The sequence below is a fragment of the Ursus arctos genome, unplaced genomic scaffold (genome assembly GCF_023065955.2).
Source record: "Ursus arctos isolate Adak ecotype North America unplaced genomic scaffold, UrsArc2.0 scaffold_13, whole genome shotgun sequence".
Classification (NCBI taxonomy): domain Eukaryota; kingdom Metazoa; phylum Chordata; class Mammalia; order Carnivora; family Ursidae; genus Ursus; species Ursus arctos.
Window position 1 is genome coordinate 38,344,420 of NW_026622797.1, and position 21,402 is coordinate 38,365,821.

General features: G+C 33.4%; 1 protein-coding gene across 36 annotated transcripts in view; it reads left to right on the forward strand.

Moving 5' to 3' along the window:
- TRDN (triadin) overlaps positions 1–21,402 on the forward strand; it is a 362,517-nt gene that overhangs the window by 103,509 nt on the left and 237,606 nt on the right. For all 36 annotated transcript variants that reach the window (XM_057311074.1, XM_057311078.1, XM_057311076.1 and 33 more), the window contains 3 exons: positions 111–170; positions 7,087–7,257; positions 13,214–13,273. In XM_057311074.1, the coding sequence (XP_057167057.1) occupies positions 111–170; positions 7,087–7,257; positions 13,214–13,273 (291 nt within the window). The remainder of the gene's footprint in view (positions 1–110; positions 171–7,086; positions 7,258–13,213; positions 13,274–21,402) is intronic.

Here is a 21,402-nt window from a genome sequence, read left to right on the forward strand (position 1 = left end):
CTATCTTTAAAATAGTTCATGATTTTGGTGGCTATAAAAATTGAGGTAAAGAGAAACTTGGTCTTGAAATCTACTAAAAATATGTACTAATATAAAATTTTCTCTTTAAGCAACTCACAAGGAAAAAATCGAGAAAAAAGAAAAACCAGAAACAAAGACAGTGGCAAAAGGTAACTTTTCCCTTTATTCTTTCCTCCCTCCCTCTCTTTCTTTCTTTCTTTCTTTCTTTCTTTCTTTCTTTCTTTCTTTCTTTCTTTCTTTCTTTCGGCTTCATACCCAACATGGAGACCAACACAGGGCTCAAACTCACAACGCTGAGATCAAGACCTCAGCTGAGACCTAGTTGGACACTTAACCCCATGAGCCACCCAGGCACCACCCCACTTTATTGTTTCTATAACTAAGTTTTTTTTATTGAAAGGATTACATTTTAGGTGTCAGAGAGCTGGATAATTATAAGCATTCAGCATTTCCTTTACATAAAAATTAATTTGGTCTTACATTTAAAATTTAATATTTTAGGGTCCCTGGGTGATTTAGTCAGTTAGGCATCTGCCTTTGGTTCAGGTCATGATCTCAGGGTCATGGGATTGAGTCCCACATCAGGCTCCCTGCTCAGCAGGGAGTCTGCTTCTCCTTCTACCCCTCCCCCTGCTTGTGATCTCTGTCTTTCTCACTCTCTCTCTCAAATAAATAAAATCTTTCTAAAAAATTAAAAAATAAAATGTAATATTTTAAAGAATAATAAAACTAAATATTTAAAATAATAGAGCCTCTAAAAATGTGAGAGGAAGATGAAAGACTTTTCCACACATGGTGGGAAGAATTTGGAATCCCAAGACCTTTACCACTTGCTGTCATCCCCATAGATACCTTATATTACATGGCAAATAATACTTTGTAAAAGTAGTTAAGGTTGATCTAACATACAGAGTTTATCCTGGATTATCCAGGTAGACTCAATGTAATCTCATGAACCTTTAAAGCATAGAGATGTGACACAAGAGAAAGAGAGATTTGAAGTGTGAGAAGGATATGCCCCCCATTGCTGGCTTGAAAATTGAGGAGAGCATGTGGACAGTGTGAGAAGAATTTTGGCAGCATGTTGACTAAATTGAATATTCTCCAGAGCTTCCAGTAAAAAATGCAGCCCTGTTGGCAATTTGATTTCAGCCCTGTGAACCTTAAGCAGAAAACTTAGTTGAGGCACACTGTGCCAAGGCTTTTAAACTTTGGAAACCGGGAGATATTAAATGGATATTGTGTTAAGCAGCTAAGTTTGTGGTAATTTGCTACTACAGAGATAGGAAACTACAGAGATAGAGGTATTTGGTTTACAGCTTTTGACCAGTAGTACACTTTGGGTTAATTTTAGAAGATTCAAATTCAGAATTTTTTTTTTTCAAGAAAAAAGGATAATGCATATATCTTGATTGATTTTGATATTTTAAGCTATTGAAGACCAAAAGTATGTTAATAATATACCCCCAGAATCAATTAGAATATCAATGTAATGTTATGTATTTTGGAGGATTACATAAATACTAAATTACAAATTTAGTATTCTAAATTTATTTGCCAGTTGTTTGATGTTAAAAAAATATGGATTCTAACTGATAGCTCAACCTTATCTCCTAAATTTAAATTTCCTCTTCCTACTTTAAAATATAGGTTTTATGTGACCAGTATATTTTAGAAATCCCAATTCAGTATTTTTAAGGGACTAATCATTCAAATAAACATTGGAATCTACTTTCAAAATTCAATGTGTTTGTCTACACAATGCAAAATAATTAAATATTTCAGGCAGATTTTTTAAATAATTTTTTTTCATGAGATAACCAAATATCATTTTATTAAGATAGATGGATTATAAACTAAAACTTTGTTTCCTAGAAGGTAGCATGAATTTAGTCTTAAGATAAAATTTATAATTAAGTATATATTATTTTATTCTATTTAGTTATCTTCTGTTTGATAGATTTGAAAGAAAATAAATTCATATATATATGAAATCTTAAAGCTGGTAGGGATGTTAGAGATCATCTCACCTAATTACCTAACTTAACAGGTGAACAAACTGACCTTCAGGGAGAAGAAACAATTTGCCCAGATCATATAACTAGTATGTAATTATACTAAGACAAAACCTCAAGTGAACGGAGTATAAGTCTAGTATTCTTTCCAAAGATAAATAAAGGTCTTCAAACATCAATTATTCCTTCAACAAATATCTAATTAATACTGTACTAGTTATTTTTTGCTGTGAAAACGTTACCACAAATTGAGAAACTTAAGTCGACACACATTTATTATGTCAGCTTTTGTGGGTCAAAAATCTGGGCATGGCTTAGCTCAGTCCTCTGCTTCACAATGTCTTACAAGACTGTATTCAATGTATTAGACAAAGCTGAAGTCTCAACTGGGGAAAGATAATTTCCAGGGTATTTATATGATTGTTGACAAGATTCGGTTCTTCAAGACCTGTTGAATCAGGGCCTCAATTCTTTCTGACTGTTGGCTGGAAGTCATTCTCAGTTCCTTGCCACATGAGTCTCACTAATATGTAGCTGGCTTCATCAAACTTAGCAAGAGAGAGAATCAGCTAGTAAAACGGAAATAATCTTATGTAGACTAGTCATGGAAGTCATGTATTATCGGTTAGCAGCAAATGCATAGGCCAGCCCATATTCAAGGGGAGAGGAATATACAAGCATATGAATATCAGAAAGTGGAGATCATGGGTGGGCCATCTTGAGTCAGCCTGTCTTGCCACAAATCACGAATATTTTATTTACATACTTATATTCTTATGGGGGAGATAGATGTAGGCAACCTATATATCTATAAATTGTGTGTGTATACACACACAAATATAAGTTTCCTTTTCATTTTATGTATGTATATATACATTATGTTAGGAATATAGGAAATACCTAGGAAATGCTCTTTGCATAATGGGTAATTTTGGGGAAAGCAGACTAGGATTGAAAGGTATTCATTACAGTATGTGATAATTAAGTTAGAAACAAGGATAACCTATTGTATTTGAGAGGTATGAGCAGAGTTAAAGTAAAATCTCCTCCGAAGACTTTGATTACCAGAGGCACTCCCATGGAACATAGCATGTTTCATACTCTGTTTCAAGCACAGCCTGTCCAAGAACAGCAACTCCGACTTCCTCCCTGGTACATGTGTAGGACTTCATATCCATTGTGATAACTAGCCTATTCCTATAGTTCATTAAAAATAACAAAGACAGGGAAGAAGTAGAAGAAGAGATGATGGCCAAAGAAGTAAGTGGGGCAAGCCAAATCCAGGCCAGGCTGTTGAACTGGCTGGAAAATGATCCTTAGATATTTGTGTATTTGATGAAGTAGGGGGGGTTACTAGTTATTGATCACTTTCAGAAGACTTTCTATTGTTCTCACTGGTTTGTGTATATTTATATCTCCCCTCATATGTCTTAAAATACATTTTTGGTATCAACCTCAGAGATTAATATGAATAATATTATGCAATTTAGTGTAATGGGGAAATGGGTTAGTCATTTTGGTTCTATGGCTTCTACTCTTGCCTTATTAGTTGCACCATGTTGAGCAAATGGCTTTTCATTCCCAGATTTCTCATCTGTAAAATGAGTATAATATAGTAATTCCTGCTATACGTCAAACTCTAAGTTCTAGGAAAACTCCAAAGACCTCTAGGAATGCAGGATATGAGGATTTAATATTAGAAATTCCTATGTACTTATTTTTCAGTGTCCAAATTCTTTTGTTCACATTATTTTACTTATCTTCACAACTTCCTGAAAGGAAGAAATAGCAACAGTGGTGTGTGTGTGTGTGTATATATCTATCTATCTATCTATATATATATATATTTTTTTTTTTTACTGAGAGAAACTGAGGAACAGAGAAATGAAGCAGTTGTCAGTTCCTTAATGAATGAGAGCTGAAATTTGTTATATCCTAACTCCAAAAATGAAGAGTATGTTAGTAGGTTTATTGGATAATGTGATTTCCCTATTTTGACATTAGACATTTTGATGCTAGTAGTCACTAACGGGTAAGGTTAATCCCCAAGCGAATTAAATATACTGATGTCTTCCTTTTGATTAGACCATTTATTTTTTATTCAACAAAAATCATAAATTAAATATCTTCCTAAATAGAACTGGGTGATTTGAATATAGCATGACAATACTTTTTGCTTTTTCATTCCTTAGTGAGCTCCTTAATCCAAATGTCACTTAAATTCTTAAAAAAAAAACACAAAAAAAACCAAGGAAAATATTTTGGCGTAAAATTTAAGAACACCTACCCAGTTTAATAAAAATGAATAGCAGTTGAGTGTTGCTTTAGTTTCATGGTATTTACCCCATTATATCCACATTACTGTTGAGTTCTTACCCATTTTCATGTGAGGCAAACTTACTCCTTTCAAATATGAATCTCACTGACAAATGTCTATAATAGGTGAGGAAAATTTTGTTATTTTTATACTTAAAACCATTGATAAAAATGAGTTTATTTTAGATGTGGTCTTGACTCGAAGAAAATTATCTTTTCTCATTTATAAATTACTACGGCATTAAAAGTAGATCTGAATTTCATATATTGGTAATCCACGGTGTGAAGTTAAGGTTAAATCAAGTGCTGCCTACAAGTGGGTACGCATTTAATGTAACAAAAATTACGATTTCGCACAAAAAAGTATAAACAAAAAAACAGTTGGTAAATTTTTCAAGTTTTGTCAAGTTCATTTTAAACCCATATTTACATATGCAATCTGTTTATTGCTATATGTGTATTATATATACAGAGAAACATATACTGTTCTCTCTTCTTGATCAAAAGTGCTAATTCCGTAAACATTTATTTTTTGTTTTCCCCGAAAAAAGCACTGTGCTAGACATTATGATGCCACAAAAATGAATAATTTCGTTCCTATTCTCAGGTTGCTCTGTCTGGTAGGGAAGAGAGATGTGTGAACAATCATTTGTAATACAAGGTATATAACAGGCAAAAGCAGGTGTGCTTTAACTAAAGTTGAGGCAAATTGAAGCTCAGGTGAAGGCATGATTAATTCCAATGGCTGTGCACTTTGTTGCATATGCACTGAATGCAAAGAAATTTATATACGTGGAAAACATAGAGAGCATAAAGAGTGAAACCTGGCAATGTCTGACATGTAGAAAATACATGAGATATTCAAGAAAAAGAAAGTCTAGTGGAGGAAGAAACTTTGGAAAGATGCTATGAGAGGAGAGATAGGACGAAACCAGATCTCGAAGGGTTTTAAATGCTATCCTGACCTTTTTTATCCTGCTGATCTTCAGAGCTCCAGCAACTCGCTCTGAGCCCACACCACACTAAGCTCTCTGGACGAGCTCATTAGGTGAACATAGATGAGTTGTGTGAGTCTGAGGTGTTGTTGGCGTCTCAGGGGAACTTCCTCTGTAGCCAGAAACTAATAAATATTTGGTGTGATGTTCTGGAATTATGTTGATTTAAAGTCATTTGCAGAGGGCTGATGGTTTCAGTCACAGAAATCTATGAATCTGCTGTAGGAAAGAGCAGCAGCCAGCAAAGGAGATGTAAAAATGGTTTAAAGGAAGTCGAAGAAAATCCCCAGTTGAATATAGTTACAGAAGCCACAGAGACATTGGAAATTTGTGGAGTAACTGGGTGATTGCTGTATAAGAGTTTTATGTCTAAGCAACTTTGGAAAACAGTGCATAGGATAATCTCCCTCTTTGAAGGGTCTCAATAGACTTTAGCTTTGAGAAATTTCATAGTAAAAAACGGATCCAAGTTTATTTGATCATAGGAATATCCCCACACTTCTAACATAGTAGCATCATCTTCCTGCAAAGTTTCTGAGGAACAGTGCTCTAGGAAGTTTGGTCCGTTCAATTAAATGCAGTACCACAGATGATTTTGGTTTTGTAAGCATCAGCCATTATCATTTTCATTCTTCTCTTCATGGGACCTCATGATATTATCTTGCATCAGTCTCAAATTATTGCTTAGTGTACTAAAGTTAAGAAACTTGATTATTTTCATGAAATTTTTCAACATGAGTGACAATAAAGCCTATCCGTTGCATTGACAAATGACATGAGAAAGTCCACATTGCAGTAGACTTACCGTGGTGTCTAGTGATTGTGTGTGGTCCCATAGATTGAATAGTGTCCAGTGTGTAGCATCTATATAAATAGTGTCCCACAAAATGTGTCCTATATTATTATTGCTTTTCATAAAATAATTGAAAGACTCACAACCGGATTAGTTCACATTTCTAGTTCCTTCCTCCCAAATGAATAGAATATCAAATTAAGAATATGTGTGTGTAGAATATATGTGCATATATGTTGTAACTAACATATATTTTCTAATTTAAAACCCTTTCTGTTCACTAAGATATATGTCAGTATTTAAAGTCATTAGAATTATTATTTCTGACTTAAGATAAGCAGGAGCTAATATCTCAATTTCTGTTCTCTTTCTTCCTCCTTTAAAATCAAGTCATTAGAGCCTGAGTGCTTCCGAGGTACTCTTTAATGGATTTTATTGTTTAATTTCTCTTAGTCACTACCAGTGCAAGTAATTTCACATTTATATTCTCAAGAGTTATTTTTAAAAAATACTACGTTCATTTTCTTGAATGACTTTTAAGATATTTCTGCTGTGGAACAAAATGATTATATCTTTTTAAAAAAGCTCTTTGGTATGGGCCTTGCCTTTCACTGAGCACGCCTGTATATACATCCCCCGTGTACTTCAAATGGCTCCTTGTTGATACGCTAAGCTGGTAGTTACCTAAAACGTAATGTTTTCATGTACAAATTAAGAAAGTGTCCAACTTGCAAGTGAGCTACTTTTTAAAAATACTCTAACATGTCACTTCATAGACAATATGAAAGTTAGATAATAATAGTTACAAGTACGTATATCAGGGACCCTATTTTTTCCACTTTCTTTTCTCTTTCTTTTTTAAATTGTTCTTAGCAACCACTGAAAGATGAAATGCTGTATTACTAAATAAACAAAAATAATGCAACTTGTCTTTAACTCTATACAGAAGAGAGGAAAGCCAAGGCTGAAGAGAAGATTAAAAAGGAAGTGAAAGGTGGGAAACAAGAGAAAGTGAAGCCAACAGCTGCAAAAGTCAAAGAAGTACAGAAAACACCACCTAAACCCAAAGAGAAGGAGGGGAAAGAGACCGTGGCTGTGTCCAAGCATGAACAGAAAGGTAAACATTCAGAGGAAGTGGCCAGAGGTTCTAAGAGAGCATTGGGCAAGAAGCAAATACAGTGAAATTAAAAACTCAGAAAGACCGAGATCAGACTTCAACTGGGAGAAAAAGACTTGTATATTAAATATACCTGAAAGGAGATGCAATAAGTGGGAATTAAAATTCATTTATGGACAGACTAAAATGTGTTCACATACCTAAAGATGCATTTTGAAGTCTTTCTAAAAGAGGATTTGAGTTAGTTATCTGAAGTTATTTGAAGGTTGAAGATGAGTGTTAAATTCTTGAGACACGGGATTTCTATTAAGCAGTAGAAAAGCAATTTTATGTTTCCTATCCTTTGGAGAACAGCAGTCCAGGAAAAATGACAACAATTTTCAAGGAGTTTTTTAAGTGGGATATGTTCAAATTATATAGAATAAGTATCATAAAAACTATCCATACATTCCTGTTGTCTCTGTAAGAGCACATAGTTTAGAAAATACATTGAATTATTAAATTCAGTTAATTTAATGAGCAGGAAGTGATAGGAAAAAGAACTCTCAAGTTTCTTTGCTACCTTCCACTGACTAAACTGATGACTTCAGAAATCTCCATATCTGACCTTGTGCTGCTCTTCAGTAAGAGTGATGTCAACCTGACATCCCTACTTTGCAGAAATAGAGCATTTAAACGGAGGTGGAATATCAACCTGAAATTCTTTATGGAAAGGTGTTATAGAAACATAACAGGATGGAGTTTTCAGAGGGCAGCCGAGGGCTTGTCCCACATCTCTGCGCCTTGTTGAATCTGTTCGTTCTGAAGTCCATTCCCGGCGCTATGCTGCTGCACAGTCCTAAGGCTTCCCGGACAGAATGTGGGGTCTACTCTGGAGGGGCTATTCCTACAAATGTTTCTTAGGGGTGTTACAAAATAAAACTTTCCTTTACTCTGGTAATTTTGAATAGTTATATTTGAGGACTAAACTTAAGGAATGGTTTCTATGAGATTTTCATTAAAAATCATGAAAACTTGATTACTGAGTAAGCTATTTGGACAGTGGAACTGAAAATAATTTTCACCATTATAAGACACAAGATATGACATTTGCAATCCACACATTTTTTCTTTTAGATTCCACATACAAGTGAGATCACGTGGTAGTAGTCTTAGCAACCTCTCTTGTATTTTGTCTTTGAATCACTTTGTCCCTTTAATTCACAAGTAATATTTATAAATTTTGATTTATTTGACAAAAGATATATATTTCTGAAAGTGTATTTTAAAAAGGAAAGAAGAAAGAAAAAACTTCAAACTTCTCTCTCTCTCTCTTTTTGTGACCCACAAAATTATGAAATAAATGAAAATCACCTAAATTTAAAAATCTGTGGGTCACTAAAAAAAGAGTGGGATTTTAAAATTTTGGAGTCCTAAAAACCTTTCTTCAACTTTAAAAAAGATTATATCACCTTGAAAAAATTAAAAATAATGTTATTACCTCTCTTAAAACTATATGTTATTTCTGAAATATTTTGGGTAGAAAAAAAAAACTATAGTAAGTAAAGAGAAAATATTTTGAATGGACTATTTTACTGTGATAGAAAACAGGAAAATTAATCTTCTGACTCACTGATATATCTATTTAAAATGATTATCAAGGTCCTAAAATACTTTGCATTTTAGATTGCTCTTTAAAGATGAAAATAATCACATGAAACCAGCTGAAATGTACCAAGTATATTTTTATTTTTTGTCCATAAATACAGTATATAAAAATCCATGCCACTTATATACTGGCGTATCAAAATACTTATCTAGCAAGTAGGAAAATGAATAAACTTTTTGATGTCCGTTTTTAGTATCTTGGTTTTTTTATAGGGGCAGCACATTTCATTGATGAAGACACATCACTGGAACATTTTCGAATAATATTTATTTTCTAGGTCACATATATTGTATTTCATTCATATCAGTCATCAGAATTATTGAAGATAGCTTTCTATTACCATTTTCGTTTTCAATCTACGGTTTTCATTTCCACATAAAGAACTATTTATCTATTAAAAGGACATTCAAATATCACTTAAAGCTAGAAACAAAAGCACAAATGTGATTTTATCAGCTAAGTAAATGCATTTGCTAAAGTAGGGCTCCCTATTAAGAGAGCTACCATCAATTAAATAATTGTATCATTAGGTAAATTATCAAAACTTTGCTTCTAATTGCTGGTCAGACAGATAAATATATTATTTTTTAAATTAAGCAAAGATTTAAGAACATTTATTTTTAAAAAACTGAATTACTTTATGGTTTCAACAAAGCAGGACAAACAAAGATGCAGTGTTTTTTAAATAATCTATTTGTGAGGTGGCTCTGATTTTGAGACTCCTGTATTGATGATTTAGTGAAATAGTTGAGTAAGTTCTCCTTTGGGCAAGGGATTATTTATTTGCTTAGCTTAAGTTAGTCTTAATGAATTTGAGTCCTTTTCAGATCGATTTCTAAATAGCTTTTGTAAATAAGTAGGGCCTACAGGCCCTTCACTGGAAACAGATTTTTACATGGAGCACATATACTTATTGTCAATTTTTAAATTATATAGTATACATGAAAATATATTCACATGTATATTATATATTTATAAACAATATATTTCCACATAAAATGTTGGGAATCAGGTGCATAGGTATGTACACGCCTACCATGAACTTAAACACACATATACCACATAATCTAGTTTTTATGGCCCAATCCTAATCTGTTTAAAGTAGGGTAATAAAGGTTGGCATGATCAGGCATTGCTCGTTGATTTTCTGTGGTCTCTGGCAAATCTATGGGGAAAGAAAAAAAAACCTCCCCACTGCTATGCTCATTCTTTCTTTTCTTACCCCTCCACTGCCTCCTCCTCCTCCTCTTTCTCCTCTTCCTCTTCTTCCTTCTACTCCTCCTCCTTTTTCATCGTCTTCTTTTCAATAACTATCTAAATATTTGTGGCAGGCAGAGAGAATATAGCTAATATGAATTTACCATAGAGCAGCAGACTACACATGCCCCATGCTCAGAAGAGGTTTTTCACAATTTCCCTTCTGTTGACATTCTGCACCCAGAATGCATTTTCTCTCAGCTGCCACTCCACAGGGAACACGGACAAGGCAGCAGCTGAATGACATCCATCACTGCTCCTTGAAGAGGAGAGAAATGGTCAGCATGTGTTATTTCTAGAAGATATTCATTTGGGAAAAAAATTAAGAAGTGGTGACCAAATATGAAATTATATGAATTATTATCACAAAACTATGAAAGTTAGCATAATAGAACAGTTCATATTTTCTTTCGGAAAATTTTGCTAGTTGAATGTTTGAATTGCATTTAAAGAAGGATTTCTATGAAATTAATCTTCCAAATAAGGAAGCCTTGGTTTTGTTTTATGCTCAGACAGGTGAAGGAGACACACTGGGGGTTGCCCAAGATACACGTGCCTAGAATTCTTGCACATTGTTAAGGTCAACACTCAAGACAGATGGAAATGGGCATACTAATTTAAAATATTTGAAAATTCTTAATTTAAAATATTATAAAAATACTCTCATTTTCTTATTGGTGCCATTAGAATGCAACAACATAACATCACTCAAATAAAACAGAAACATCCCAAGAATTGTAACTCAAACAATTATCTAGATTTAAAAACTAAACATTTTTTGAATTAATAAAAGATTTTCTTTCTTAAATTGAAAGAACATAGGATTATTGGTGCATTAATTAAATGAATGACTTGTGGAGCCAGAAAATATTGGTATAATAAATGCAAGCACTTTACCTTGGTAATAATCTAACATAGAGGCTAAAGAATTTCATTACACTGTCAGCATTCAGTTAAAAAAAAAAAAACAAACGAACTCCAAAGCATGAAGATTTTAGTTAATTCAATATATTATTCCACATGTTATGTGTATAAATATGCCATCAGAACTTGGGGCAGAGAGCATTATTTCATTTTGGGGGATTGCCCAACCCCTTCAAATTCCAAGTAGTTTCTGTATTCTCAGTTTCTCACAAGCACATATTCTCTGTTGCTGTTGCTGAAGGCTATAGTGTCACTAGGAATCATTGTGAAAGAAATAAAAAATTGAGGGATTTTAGATCAATGGTTCTAGAAGATAGTCTAATTAGATCTTCTGAAGAATTTATTAAAAATGCATATTCTAGGATTTAGACCCATGAAATTATAACACATTCCCCATCTTTTTGATATTTAAATTGACCTTTGAAACTACATTTGAATTGTAGGAAGGACAAATCTAAAAAGAATATAGTCACTTACGGTACTGAAACAAAGGGGAAAGCTTAAAAGTTTTAGGAAATCTTCCCTGGCTCAACCTCAAATTTGCCATGTAAAGGAAATATACTTTTTCATTTTGTCATATCTTTGATCCTAGTCTAGAATTTTGCTCAGGAAAACAGTTATGTCCAGAAAAGAGAAAATACTCTTTATGCTAATCTTAATTCTCTCCTGTGCCGTAGCGTCCCTGTGTCCTGGTTTTAGAAACCCTGGCTATTACCTAGTATATCCGGGAACAAATAGATTCCTGGACTTGAACTGAGAACTAGTCTCCTTCCAACTTCCCACCCCACCTGTGGGAAAATGTGTTGTCATTCAAGAACCAACACACATGCAAATTCTTGAAACTTCATGACTTTTGGCTTTACTCTTATTTAGGTACTAATGAAAAAGATTATATTTTAACAGTTACTGCAATAACAGCATTTATTTTTTTCAAGAACCTGGCAGAGTTTCATAATAAAATGGATTACTCTAAAAATACTGTTAATACTCTAAAAAGAATAAGGTTTACAAAAATCATTGTCATACGTGTGTTTATGATATAGTAACAAGTTTTATTGTTTTGCATGTTTGATAGACACAATTTCAAGCACTTAAGGGTGTGTCATGTTGTGCAAATTGAATAAACTCTTGGTCCTAAAGCTGCCTTTGGATTTTTTAGATTGATAAAATACCTATTTAGAAACATTAAAATGTAAATCATCTTGAACAAGATTAATTTCATAATATACCAGCTTTAAAGAAAATCTGGTAAAACTTATGGAATAGTTCACCAGCTGAAATTTGGATTGGAATGACCTCAACAGAATCTGAAGTTATGTGAGAATTTAAAGTTCACTGTGATGTCTTTGATTTAGAGGGAAAAGAAAAAAAAAAAAAGAACTCTGAAATCATTTGACCAAGTTTGCCCAAAATGCTCAAATCCTTTGTTTCTTTTTTTTTAAACTTTTTCCGTGGACTGTAGTAGTGAAGATCATAAGGTATCTTCACCGAAAGAGTACTCAGTTAATTAGCTTAACAATGATGTCATGTGACGTTGGAAGTCTGTTCTGCACATTTCTTCTAATTGAGCAGCATTTCCATGCAGAATCCCTACCACGTTGCAAAGGAGTTAGCCTTCCTGCTTGCCTTTTCAAGAAAACGTTCTGCAGCTCCATTTAAACAATTAGCAGAAGGGTTTGGAATGAATAATGGTAAAATGTTCCAAGTTGGAAATAATTTCCTCTCGTAAAACTTCTGTTTCATTTTTGGAAGTGTATATATGAACAGTGAGAAAAATTGCTTTAATATGATGACTTTTATAATGAATTTGATGAAAAAAGTTTTGATTAAACAAAAACAACTATATGATATTACCCTGAACTAGTCTGTTTCAGTTTTTTAAGTTTGTATGGAATAAATCAAAACCTATTTTTTGAGCATTTTTTTATTATGTTTAAACTTTATATTTATTATGTCTTTTTCCCCTTGTGTGTTCCTAAGAGTGCAAATTATTCCTTCACAGAAAATATTATAGTGACTAAAATAGAATTGTGCTATTTTGTTTGTTTTGTTAAACCATTTCTCCTTAGAAAAAAGAAAGGTGTTGATGACATTTTTTCATTGCTCTTTTTCTTTCTACTCTGTCAGATCAGTATGCATTCTGTCGATATATGATTGACATGTTTGTCCATGGGGATTTAAAACCAGGTATTCCAAACAATTTTTGTACTTGTCTGTTTTAATAGTCTTTGTTTCTAAGATTGTTGGCTTTTTTATGTACTAAACTGTATTTTCATTTTAAAAAATTGCATAATGCATGTGTAGATCTAGAATAAAACCAGTAAAAAGCAGAAGTAATAACTGGCATTAGGGCCTTTAATTTAACGTTCTATTACTGCATGGCCTATTGCAAATGAAGTTGGTTGAAAGCTAAAAAAAATGCTAATATCTTTATATATAAAAAATGCTAATATCTTTAATAATATCTTGGAGTGAAGAGGTGAATCATCTTATTTTATTTCTGGTAAACTTATAAGACCTATGACAATGAAAGTATCCTTTTTTAATAGTGAAAAATATTTATATTAAATCCATCGCAATTCAGATATTTAATTTATTTCAAAAAAAGTTTTTTTTCTCACATGAACCAGGGTTAGCCAGTCCAGAGATCTACTATTAATAAGATAGTCAACCTTAGAGTTAATAGTCAACACAATGGAGAAATATTTTTACTGAAAGCAATTTATCTATCATCTCTCCTATCTTTAATTGTTGTCCAGAGTGTGACAAGGGATTCTTTACTAATATCTTAATTAATAATGAATAACTTGATTGCTTGTACTAGGCCTTTTGCAGATTTAAAGACTGATAGTACTATGTTATGTTTGGGAAAAGAATTCTAAGAAGATGGTATTGTTAAGGAAGGAGCTAATTTACATTAGAATAATTGAAGCTAAGTTTTTAAAGCAAACTATATTTTGGCTCTAAACTATTTTTATGGAAATCTCTTTAAAATGTATAATTACATTTATGCATGTATTGGCCAATGGGCATATCATATTTAAAACAAGTATATAATACATCTAGGTCCTAGAAAATTTGAAGATCATGAGAATTTTGGCTCTCTGGAAAATTTAATTAATTCTAGTAATTTATTCAAGTTCATTTCCACCCCTCGTCCTCTTCTTCATTTTCTTAATCTTTTTACTCTTCTTTTTTTACTTTCTTACTGAGTTAGAAACTGAAATGAGAGGGAAAACACTGGAAAATATGGTGACTCATTTGGATGATGACTCACTTGGTAAAAATGATTGTTAACGTATGTGTATAGTATCATAGTAAAATTAGATGGAAACATTCAGGAAAGTAATTTAGTATAGTGAAAACAGAGGGCTTTGGACATGCATCCAGATATAATGCTTGACCCCATCCTTTTCTAGCACTGGCCCTTCAGCAAATCATTGAACTCCACATGATCAGTGTCCTCACATTGAGGTCACAGTAACAACCTTGCAAATTTGTTGACAAGGCATCTAAGTAGATGCACAAAATACTATTATACCTTTATTCTTAAAATCATTCAGTATAGCACAGCCTGTCTGGGTGAACACCCTACATGAAAGAAACAACACTGATGACTCTCAGTCTGTATACATCATTAAGCCAATTTTAGCTAACAGATTTGTTGACCAATTTATTGAACTGTGATGGTTTAAGAAAGTTATATTCTACACATACTTTGCTTTGAAGAGATCAACTGTTTACTTATATGCAACGTGAATCTACATCCTAATGAGCATGAGTTTTTAAATTCCATTGTTTGAGGAAAATAATGTGTTCTTTGTGCCCCCCAAATTATTCATAGAGCTACTAATTGATCATAAAATACAAGTCCTAAGAAAATCATAGGACAGAGAGAACTGTACATTGTCAAAGTCAATGAGGGATGCTAAGAGTTCAGTAGTCACAAAGCTAACCATTTCTTTCCAAAAATTCAACAACAGGTCAAGATCAGAGGAACAGTGAAACCATCTCTGCATGAGTTAAGGAGAATCCTGCTATTAACCATGCAGGGAAATCTACTCTAAGGTCCTATGTGAACATTTTTTAAACAGTTGTGAGTTCAGATCTGTAGCACTATCTAATATTCTACCTCCTGGAAATCATTCCCAGGTGCTATAGGATTAGATTTCTTAATGTCATTTATTAGCTTTCTAGTTGCCTTCCTCATTTATTTCATCTACCTACAATCATGATTTTGCAGGCTTATTGCTAAAATGTCTAAGAAATTAAAGAATATGTAGATCAGCATTTCTGGAGAAATACCGTATTTCAGCATTTCAGGGGGTGGAAGGAAAGAAGCTGGAGAAGGGAAACCTGTATGGTAAGCCCATTGTTTCATGTAACAAATTCTATTGAACTTCATAGGTGTACAGAAGGAACATTTACATTACCCTTCTTGGTGAGACAATACATAAGATGGAGTAAGAAAACAGTAAATATGGTCTGCGTTTTGAAACATAAGGAATGAGAAACAAGATTTTATCTGGGCATATCAATTTAGAGAAAATGCAAGTGATAAGACTTCAACTCTGACTGACAATTAGAGAATAAAACAATTCCTGCCAAGTTTATTGCTCTGCATGTATCCAGTATTTATAAAACATTTGTGCTTCCATCTGCTTCTGTTTGGGATTAGTAGAACACCTGTTATTGTTTAGCTAAGGTTCATTATTAATTATTGGTAATGAGTTTTTTAAACTATAATTTGATTTTTCCCTTGGGATGAAGTAGTTTCCTTATATAATGTTGCCACACCCTCAAAAGTAGCCCAAATCACAGTTGACATTTGGAAAACCTTATTAATGAAATGTATTGACACCATGACAAGTCCCAAGTTTTCCTTTTTTATCCCATTAAATAAAATACTTCTAACAAAGATAGTTTTAACATTTTTTAGCAAAGATATACCTGAAAGTGAACTGAATTACTCTTTTTGAATCTCTATAGTGAATATGCACTATCTACGGTCAGTAACAATCCCCACCTCAATTACAGGGACCATCTTAATAAGCCAGCGTAAAGTGTAAGGATCACATCATTTCATTGTATCTATTTAAAATTCTCCTGTACTGACTTGCTCTATATTAAGTTGAAATATTAAGAAAACTATATTTAAACCTAGAAAGTGAGTATATGCTACTAAGGCTGGCCCTGTGGGCACTTGGAGTAGATGTATATGTACAATGTATAACTTTAGGGGTATTACGAATACTGAAGTGCTCCCTTCTCTAGAAATAGTCTCTCTGCTGCTCTTAAATGATATAACCACCCTGTCATTAGATCTCTTGATTGCGTACATGGTCAATGTTATAGAACAAGTTTTGAATAGTTTCTAATCTGTCTTAGGGAAGAGAGCGGAGGGAAGGAGAGAGGGAGGAGGGAAGGGAGGGAGATGGATCCTGTTCTCCTGAGGTGGCTGTCCTGAAGCTAATGATTCACACTTTTTAGGGTTAAAGTACTCTAGTTGTCATTTTCTTTTGAGAGAATTATGAAAACTGGTCAAGGCAGACATTGGTAGCTATATAGAGACTCAATTTATGGTGTTTCATATATTTTTTTGGTTTTGCTTTTAGAAATTGATGGTACCTATAGTCAAGATAAATAACTGCTAATGTATTTATCTTTATCAACCTTCCAATAACTCCAATATCCTTTTCAATACTTTGCTGCAAAGCACATTTTTCTTAAGTGATAGTCATACCCATAATTTCATTCATTTAATGTAGACTCTAAAAGAACCATCATGATCTTGGTAGGCATTTTCACATTTCCTCTTCATCAAGTTCCCCCCGGGCCAAATGAATTGCATGTATCGCTGGGCGAAGTCAACTGAGTTAAGCAAGAGACAAATTTCAGCAAGGAAAATAATCACATGGCTCACAGACGTCTTCGTATTTACTACAGATAAGGAAATCAAGTTAAAGGTCCAATACAGGAACCAGGCCTCGTATGCTTTTGTTTAGTCATCTTAACACTTTCCTTCAGCTTTTCATCTCTGTATGAAAAAAAATCATAATCATAAAGCCATTATGATTAAAGTTCAATACAAGTTAAAGTTTATCCGTTAGAAGTTATCCCAACCATTGAAATTCCAGCTGCTGTCTGACTTTTACTTGAGCCAAGAATTTATGTCAAGGTAATTTCTTCTGCTTTCTGTGTCATTTACTCTCTTAAAATTGAAGGTATTCACCTATCGAAATCTTCTCTGACTATTATAAGGTACTCTTTGGCAGCTTGTATTCCAGTTCTCTGGGTTTTAAGTCCACAGCCAGAAAGAGCCTCAAGGAATAAGTTAGTACTCTCATTTTATTAAGATCCTTTTCTTGAACTTCAGCTGTGCCTAACTGCGTTTTTGGTTTGATCCTGCTGAGAAGAGGTCAAATGTAATTGCATCATAGTCACTGTTATTTAATGGTTTAATCTAATGTATTTCCGAGCTCAATTGGCTATAATGGAAAAGACTAGGTAAGATTCAGCCTTGCTTTACTTTTCTCTATAAAATACTGTTCCACGAAAATATACTCACTTCAGTTCCAAACATCTAGTTATTTTCACAAAATAAAAGCTTTGGGAGTTTTTATGTTAACTCCATAAATATTTGTTGAATCCCCTCAGCAAGCTGATAGTCCAGAAAAGAGATAAGACATGGCATAAATAACTTTATAACCAAGGATAAGTTGATAAGTATGCAATAGAGGCTTAGGAAATGCACATGCTAATCTCAATATACTAGGAACAATAGTTATCTCCACTTACCACTTGGACCTGTTAATGTTTTTTAATATTTTAAATCATTTAAAAAACGGTTTATAGAAGTAAGAATAAAGGGATATGAAAATTGTGATAAGAACTTAAACATAGCAAAGCTAAAAGTTTACTTCATCAGTTTTCTAATTTTGAAACTGTATATACTCCAAATTGGAAACATATTCAGAAAGGAACTAACTGCCCATCAATTATCATGCATAAACCTGCAATATATGCATCTAATAGATACTAATTCCAAATTTCAAACACATCTTTAATAGGTTCTAGCATAATATTACTCCTGGTTCTTTTAGAATTTGCAACATCAAAATGCAGCAGTAGAGTTTTTGAAATCTTTGAGGCTCATAATTTCACTGAAAAATAATATCATCTCCATCCCATAACTGTGAGACATTTTTTAGATTAATAAACATCATTTAGAATGACAAATCCAGTGATTTTTTGTGTATACATAATTGATTTCATTCTGATACCTGCCTTTACCTTTCTTTAGCATTTGTCCACTTAAACGCCACAAATTTTGGCACATAGATTTTTATAAAAGACGAAAAAGTACTATAACATACCCTTCTAACAAAATGAGATAGGCTAGGTTCTTGCCACAAAATACTGCCTGATAAAGTCCTTCTGGTTGAAGGACTAACTGGATGAGAACACCATATTTCTTTTTTGTCCTTTGAAATGAATCTTTCACTCATTGATTCTTGAAAAAATTCATTGTTATCTGAAAATTCATGGTCTGAGATTTCACTTAAATGATCAATTTCAATTTCACCTTAATCATTAAAGTTTAGCATACTGTTATCTCTCTTTTTGCATCTAATAACTGAACTATGTTCCTCTGTCAATTTTCTTCTCTTTGCAGTTATGGATGAAAAATAGAACATCTAAATTCTAAACTGTGTTCAGTGAAACTAAAGGTAGACCATAAGAATGTTTCCAGGCTTCTTTTTTATACCTTCTCACGTGATGATGAATTACTTTAGTCACAACAGTAAGAAAACTGAATGATGATGAGATAATGATGGTTTATTTTGCAATTACATCATCCTTCCAGGCAACTCTATAATTTTTCTATTTTTTCTTGTTATTTTAGTCATTTGTAGCATTGTTGGGAATAATTAGTAATAATGAAATAATTTGTAAGTTGATAAAATAGAAATGTTCAAGATAGGGGAACAAAATAAGACCATGTCAAATGGTACCACATGGTAATTACAAGTTAGAATGAGTTTTAAAAATAATTTTATAATTTTATTTATAAAAAATAAATTTTGTTTATAATTTTATTGTTGAAAAAAATAAGTAATTTTTTTCTTTGTTCCTTGGAAGACCTATAAAAAAAAATAAGACAAGAGAGATCAGTCTCCATAAGTAGTTACAATTGCTCAAAACAAAACCAAACCAAAACTCAAAAACTATGATTTGCTCTAATTGACCCTGATAGCACACCGAGAATCAATGGCAGGAACGTAAATGTGAAGGTCACACAGGATTTAAATACTTTCCTTGTGTTTAAAATTTTTTTTGAGTCTCAATTTTTATTAAAATGTATTTCTTAAGGTTTTTAAGGTGATGAAATAAGAAAGTATAGGCACATGTCCTCTCCATGTTTTTGCTTTCTCTTTTACTATGCAAATTTACTGCAAAAAAGAGAATGCTTCTAGTGTGAAAAATTAGAGAAAAGTTTGTGGAAGACAAAAAGTTGAAATGGGTCTTGAGACATCGTTAGACTGTGTCTATATGAATTTAAGGATAAAGATATAAAAACTGAAGGGATAACACTTTAGGCACAGAATCACACTATCTTGAAATGTTCTCTTGTGACTGCCAGTTGTTGAGTATTTATTCTCTGCTAGTTTCCTAAAACAATCCTATTTAATCTTTATAAAACCTTGGGAGGAGTATGTCATCATCCTTGTTTTGCAGAACAGAATTGAGGTAGAGAGAATTTGAGTGTTTTGCCCAAGTCAAACACAGTGAGACAGGGGATTCAAACCCAGCCTAATTCTAAAGCCCAAAGCTCCCTGGTGTTTTAGGCATAGATGGGGAACTGCAAGTGGTTCACTTTGGTTGACACTCAGGGAACCTGGGAAAAGAAACAGAATTGGAAATATTTGTGAAAGAAGGATTGGATGGAATGGAGTGGAAAGACGAGTTAGAATGTGTCCAAGGAGAGGAAGTAAAGATTGATCTTGGGAGATGTGATTAAGGGAATTGAGAGGATTTCAGAGATATCATAGAGGTAGAATCATGGGATTTATCATCACAAATACCAAAGGAGAGGACAGTAAGATTTTTCGGAGGTTGTTGGCCTAAAAAACCAAAACAAACAAACAAACAAAAAAACCCTAAATACAAAGGAAAGGAAGAGAGTGGGTCAAAACTCACAGGAGTGGGTTGGAGGCATAGGAGATCTAGAACCCATTTTCTATTCTTAAGGCCGCAGATGGTATTCAGTTGCAAAAGGTGAATATGCAAAGATTCCCATCCAAACATCATTTGTTAAGCACCTGCTAAATACCAAGGTTCATCCCAGGTACTCTCACACACTTTACTCATTAAATTCTCACAGCAACTTCTGAAGTTATCTGCAGTTAGATAACCAGGTGTGGCGTTTCGGGGAGAGGGCCATGGTGGAAATGAGGTTGCCGAAAGAGTGAATGAAGTAAGTCTGCATAGAAATAACTGAATAGCTTCTGCATGCTCGGCAGTCCCACACCAAACACAGTAAGGGATGTAAGAACACTGAAGGATGATCTCTAATTTTAACAAGTGGAGTGGATGAGTATTTGAAAGAGAAAAAAGGAACTACTAAATGATAGAAAAAGGTTGATGTTGGGAGTTAGAGTGCATAATACTGACACTAAATGTTACAAGTGTCAGAGAGACATCTGTGATACTTGATGTCAGGGAAGACAAAAGACATCTAGAACTTGAAAGATGGATAGTATTTGACTAAGTGCTAAGGAATACACAGGCCTTGCTTTGGATATGAATGGAAGAGAAAACAAACAGGGACAGGGATGTGACATGGCTGTGCATGTGAAATTGATGTGTTTGTATGACCATGAGGATATCAGACTGACAACGAGATAAATGGAGATGAGAAAACATCAGCAAAGTAAGAGGTGATAAGTCTGTGGTGACATTAGAGATGCTTGGTCAATCAGGCGAAGCTGAAACTTGGCATGGAAGAGAGTCTGAAAAATTGTAAGTAGAACAATGACACGAAACCAGCATTTCAGAGAGTGTGGTCAGGCAGCATTTGCTTAAGGGATTGGAAATGGGATAAAGTTTAGGAGCTATTGCTAAAGCCGATGAACCTAAAACATGGTTTTAAAGGAAGAAAGGGCAAATTTCCTAAGTCGTTGTTCCTATAGGTGGTGATGGGAACTGTGTGTAAGTAACTTAAGAAATTAACGTTGCCATTCAAAAGGCCATAAACTATTTTGACGAAGTTCACACATGTGGTAGAAACTTAAATGAGGTTTAGATATAAATGA